Raw genomic sequence first — 4,887 nt, 5'->3', positions numbered from 1 at the left:
TGAATTGTTGTTGTCAAAATATACGACACATATGATCCGGCGCGCTAAAAAAAGTGTATGATCACTAACAAAATGGTGTACGTCATCAGTGGTGTATCTATAGCAGTTTCCATATATGTATATAACAATGGAGGTGATTGTGTGGCAGGTGATTAATTAATTAAAAACAATTATAAAGTTGAATTGCTATAATTTATATTAGGATAGAGCCCGTGTGATACATGGGTGATAAAATAAAATAGAAGGTTGTGAAACTATACCAATTAAGAAAAAAAGAAGGCTAACATCAATTTATCCTTGTTGAGTTGGTAAACCACAAACATTTTAAATACAAGGTAGTGAGTTCAAATCCCACCAACCCCATACACTTGGGGTTATTTATGTAGAGGTTAAAGTTGTTAAAACATTATAATTAGTTGCATGACAGAGATTATTTGTACCAAGATTTTAACTATAAATTAAATTATAAATAAATGGTGTCTAATTACAATAAATAATGATAAAAATTAAGTTTTATTACCTAAAAGGTGGTGATTATATGAAAAAAAACACCACCAAAATTTCAGATTTGAAATCAACTGGTATTTACTTCATGTTTTGATTGTTTCCACATTACTTCATGTTTTAAGATCCAAGAATCACAGAAGCAATACCAAAGTAAACTTAAAAACAACAATTTTCATAACGAAAACATCCAAAACCGTCTCGGTTCTTAGCAACAAACCCGTAACTAAGAAGACTCTGAGTTCAGCCTCAAAACTTCCATCCTAAATCTACATTTCAAACAGATACTTGGACCCGAATGAATTCAACAAAACACCAAAATAAACATAACAGTCATTTGTATAATTAGATATTCATATCAAGAGCTTAAAGCACGCTCAGTGCATGTTAGGACGAGGTGCACGGGGACGAACCGGGGTCTTTGAAGGACTCACCCTGCATCATCATCATAACAGTAATTATAAGCCATAAATCATAGCAACAAAACAAGCTTAAAATATCGACTAAAATTGAAAAAATATAAATAAAATTGTTAAACCACCACCTTATGGGCAATGTTCCCAATACTGCACCACTACAGTTCAGTGCTGCAATTGCACTCTCAGCCTGCAAAATCCAAAACACATCAAATTAGTTAACTGTAATTATTTTATAAAAAATCACATGTAGAAAAGGTAAAATTAGCAATGTCAAAAATCTCAAAAAGGAAACATAATTAACAAAATATTTTAACTCTTTTCATGGCAAATTGATCATAACACAGATTCTCTGTGGTTTGGTCGAAGGAACAAGTTTGAGTACTAACTTAGAAAAGTAGCATGCCTAGGGTTCGTGACTAACTTCTGTATTCAAGGGTATTTTGGTCATTTTTCTACACTTAACAGAAAAGTCAACAGAAGGTAGTTTTAATACCCAAATTTGTTTGAAAAACTAAAACCATGGTCCCTAAACATGCAACTTTTCTAAGTTAGCACTCAAACCTGTTACTTTGCCCAAACCACAGAAACTATAATATAAATCTATTCAACCCTTCTTGTATAAGTACAAACCTATCAATAAAAATAATTCTTTCAGCAAATTTATATAGGCTATAGCAACAAAAAAGAAGTTCCCCTTTTCATTTTGTAACATTATCTGGTTACACAAATACAAAGAATGTATTAAAAGAAAACAGCTAAAAAGTGTAGAAGTAATTAATTACCATCACAAACTCAACAAATGCAATACGAGTTGAATGATGATAGTCTCCTAGCAACCTCAAACGATAAACCTATGAAATAATAATTTCAATAAAATATAATTAACAATTAAAGAAGCAATAACAATTTTAAACAGCATATACTAGATAACCGACAAACCTCTCCACAAAACGATTCAAAAAAGAGCTTAACGTCCGCTTGGGTAACCTGCTTGAAACAAAATACAGATCAAATATATAAAACAAAGTAAAACCCTAATTAATAATCATAAAAAATGGAAAATCATTTAACTCACCTTCTTATCAATGTTAGTACAATAGATAGTTCGTGCACACATCTCCCTTTCATCTTCAGACTAAAGACAAACCATACATTTGTAAAGATTCTCATTAATTAAAAATTAAAACTTAAAAAGCAAAGACTCTTACCCTCGGTAAAAAGGTTGGATTTACAGGTGCAATCGCAGTTTTTGAAGGAAGTACCCTAACCGGGTAGTAACCGAGCATAGTTCCAGCAAGACTCAGTGCATTCCTTGCACCCTCTGCAAACGTATGATGTAACACAAAACATAAATAAATTAAAAATCCGATCACGTATAATCGGTAAAGTTTACAACTACGCATACCCTCATCAGTAAACTCAATAAATGCAAAACGAAGAACCGAATTCGGGTCACCACATATGCGACAATCCACAACCTAAACGTATGAATCAAAGTTCAAAGCATTGGCTATGTATCATTAACAAAAAGACACCATATTATTAATTATGATTTGGTTAACATATTTACTTGTCCACAACTGATAAAAAGGGCCGCAAGCTGTTCTTCAGTAACCTAGATTCATGTATACATCAAATAAGCAAACAACAATAACCAAAGTCATAAACTTATTAAACAAGAATACAATATCATTCACCTGTTGATCAATATCAGACACATGAACAGTTCTCCTAATAACATCTTCTCGTTGCGCCATGTTTGTTCGGTTATTCATTCTCCGTTTTCCATGATTAAAGTTACCCTTCTTCTAACCAACCATTAATATCACAAACTCAACACAATCAGTAATTTTCATCACTAAAAACACATAATTTTAATGATAATAATAAAAACAATTAGGGTAAAATTACCCATCTAGCATTAACATTAGGAAAAGGTGTCTGATTAGTAGTCTGCAGCATAAAATCACCGACGGCGGAGTAGCCAAAGGGAGGTCCGGCAGGCGGCGGCGGCAGAAGCAGCGGCGGCGCGTGAAAATGAGTCTTAACAAGTGAGGGAGGGACAAACTCCTCAGCCATGGGATTCAATTTGGACAGCATTTCAGCCAAATCCCTCATCTCTTTCTTTAAACCCTCATCCTCATGATCCACACCGTTGTTCATCTTCGGCTGATGCTGATGATGATCGTTTGATTCGACAAGAGTCATGATCACAGTAGCGTCAAAACAAAAGGGTGTGTGTGGTTTATTTTCAGCTGATTTACAAATCAAGATTTGACCTTTGGTTAAAAATAATAATAATAATAATAATAATAATAATAATAATAATAATAATAATAATAATAATAATAATAATAAAGGGTCTGACAGACAGACAGACAGACAGAGGAGTATTCAGTAAGAAAATAAATAATAAAATTATTACCTGTTGGAGGATGATGATCCTGAAATAGAGTGTATTTAGATCATCGATTGCAGCTTAAAGAAACCAAATGAAATGAAACGAGAGAACATAAATTTCTTTCTTTTTTAATTTTAATTTTAATTTTAATTTTAATTTTGTTTGCTTTATTTACTTTCTTTTAATAATGAATCAAGATTCCCTAGTTTTTGTCTTCTTCGAATCGTCACTTTTGTGCACACTACTTTTGAGACATGCCATAAATAGCCCATAAGTTTCACCAACAAAGGGGTATTTCTATTTTGGTGATTAGGCCTATGGATAATGGATGCTAGTAATCATGTCTATGTTTTTATAACTTTATTATTATGAGTGGATGACTTGATTATTTAAATAAAATGTTGGATTAATGTGTTCTAGATTAGAAAATTATGTATCAATTCGTGAATTAGGATGCAGTAATTAAAGATCAAGTTAACAGATAGGGATATCATCGAGCGTTAATGGAATGTGATTGGGTGAGTGATTATGGAAACCGCAAATCACACTACCCTTGGATGGAGTATGGGCAAAGCAATAATTCACTAACGTTCTTCGTTTTCAAGTTGCTAGAAGGGTGCAAAAGTGCTTCAATTAGGGAGATCATCTAATCATTTGGAATGGTTGTGGATGTATACTTGACGAAGAAGGGCATAGTTGGAAACAATTTTACTTTAGTTATATTCATAAAGACTAAAGATGTTAAAGCGCTGGATAACAACTTAAATATGACCATCATTAATGGGAAAACAATTGTGACAAATATGGCTAAATATGACAAGAACAAACAAGCATTTACCTAGATGAATTGGTATCAAACGTAAATAACTAAGGTTTTCAGTTTCAGCCTAAAAGTAATGCATCACATGTCTAAAAAAAGGGGGAGGGGGGGGGGGGGGGGGGTCAAATAAGCATTAGTTGGTAAAAAAGTGTGTGTCCATCGTTCAATACAATTCACACGTACATCTCTTCAAGTGTGATATGGAGGAATACCTCTATAACATATGGCATCTCGTACCATCAATATTGTCCGATTTGTCTGTAAAGAACTCACTCATCCTAATACTACTCTTAACTAAGTGTGCTTAATCTTAGAGTTTTCATCATCCACTACAAAGAAGCCCAAAATGCATTGGTAAATTGGGGAAAAAGATTACATATGAACGAGAATCTCTCGTGTCTAGAGTTTTTAATATAATTAATGTATTCTTTTAATTTTTTAAATTTAACTACATATATTGCAAATTTCGATATCCACATCTTATCCTTCATTTCTTTCTTGACGCATAAAAAAATCAGTGAGACTCGATTTGAAGATTTAGTGACCCAATTTGAGGAAAACTTGCATGAGTGACCTAATTGAAACACTTTTGAAACTTGGTTACTATTCTATGACATTTTCCTTATTTTTAAAATATCCAAAAGGTAACAACTAGGTTTTTCAAGTCTTGGATTCATCACACAAATGCACCTGTAACATGCGTAAAAATAAATTTGTCAACAATATGTTGGTGGCATACATAA

At 32.8% G+C, this 4,887-nt stretch overlaps 1 protein-coding gene across 1 annotated transcript; it reads right to left on the bottom strand.

Annotated features, from left to right (window-relative positions):
• Positions 1–670: 670 nt before the first annotated feature.
• On the bottom strand, positions 671–2,738 carry LOC143547644 (polyadenylate-binding protein-interacting protein 11). Its single transcript, XM_077039024.1, has 9 exons — positions 2,621–2,738; positions 2,494–2,538; positions 2,329–2,401; positions 2,132–2,244; positions 1,999–2,058; positions 1,863–1,910; positions 1,706–1,774; positions 1,049–1,110; positions 671–939 (listed from the first exon to the last, which is right to left on the bottom strand). The coding sequence occupies exons 1-9, from the start codon at positions 2,696–2,698 to the stop codon at positions 882–884; spliced, it is 606 nt and encodes a 201-aa protein (XP_076895139.1). The 5' UTR covers positions 2,699–2,738; the 3' UTR covers positions 671–881.
• Between the last annotated feature and the right edge of the window lie 2,149 nt (positions 2,739–4,887).

This window comes from Bidens hawaiensis, unplaced genomic scaffold (assembly GCF_021521415.1).
Source record: "Bidens hawaiensis isolate Kalapana, Puna unplaced genomic scaffold, B.hawaiensis_p1.1 tig00014774_1, whole genome shotgun sequence".
Taxonomy (NCBI): domain Eukaryota; kingdom Viridiplantae; phylum Streptophyta; class Magnoliopsida; order Asterales; family Asteraceae; genus Bidens; species Bidens hawaiensis.
Note: the sequence above shows the minus strand (reverse complement) of the source record. Positions and strands in the feature narration are given on the sequence as shown.

Coding starts and splice junctions, on each gene's coding strand:
- LOC143547644 (XM_077039024.1), bottom strand. CDS start 2,698: ATGAATAACCGAACAAACATGGCGCAACGAGAAGATGTTATTAGGAGA. Junction 1,911..1,998: donor GTACTAACATTGATAAGAAG/GTGAGTTAAATG, acceptor TGTTTCAAGCAG/GTTACCCAAGCGGACGTTAA. Junction 1,775..1,862: donor TTGAATCGTTTTGTGGAGAG/GTTTGTCGGTTA, acceptor ATTATTTCATAG/GTTTATCGTTTGAGGTTGCT.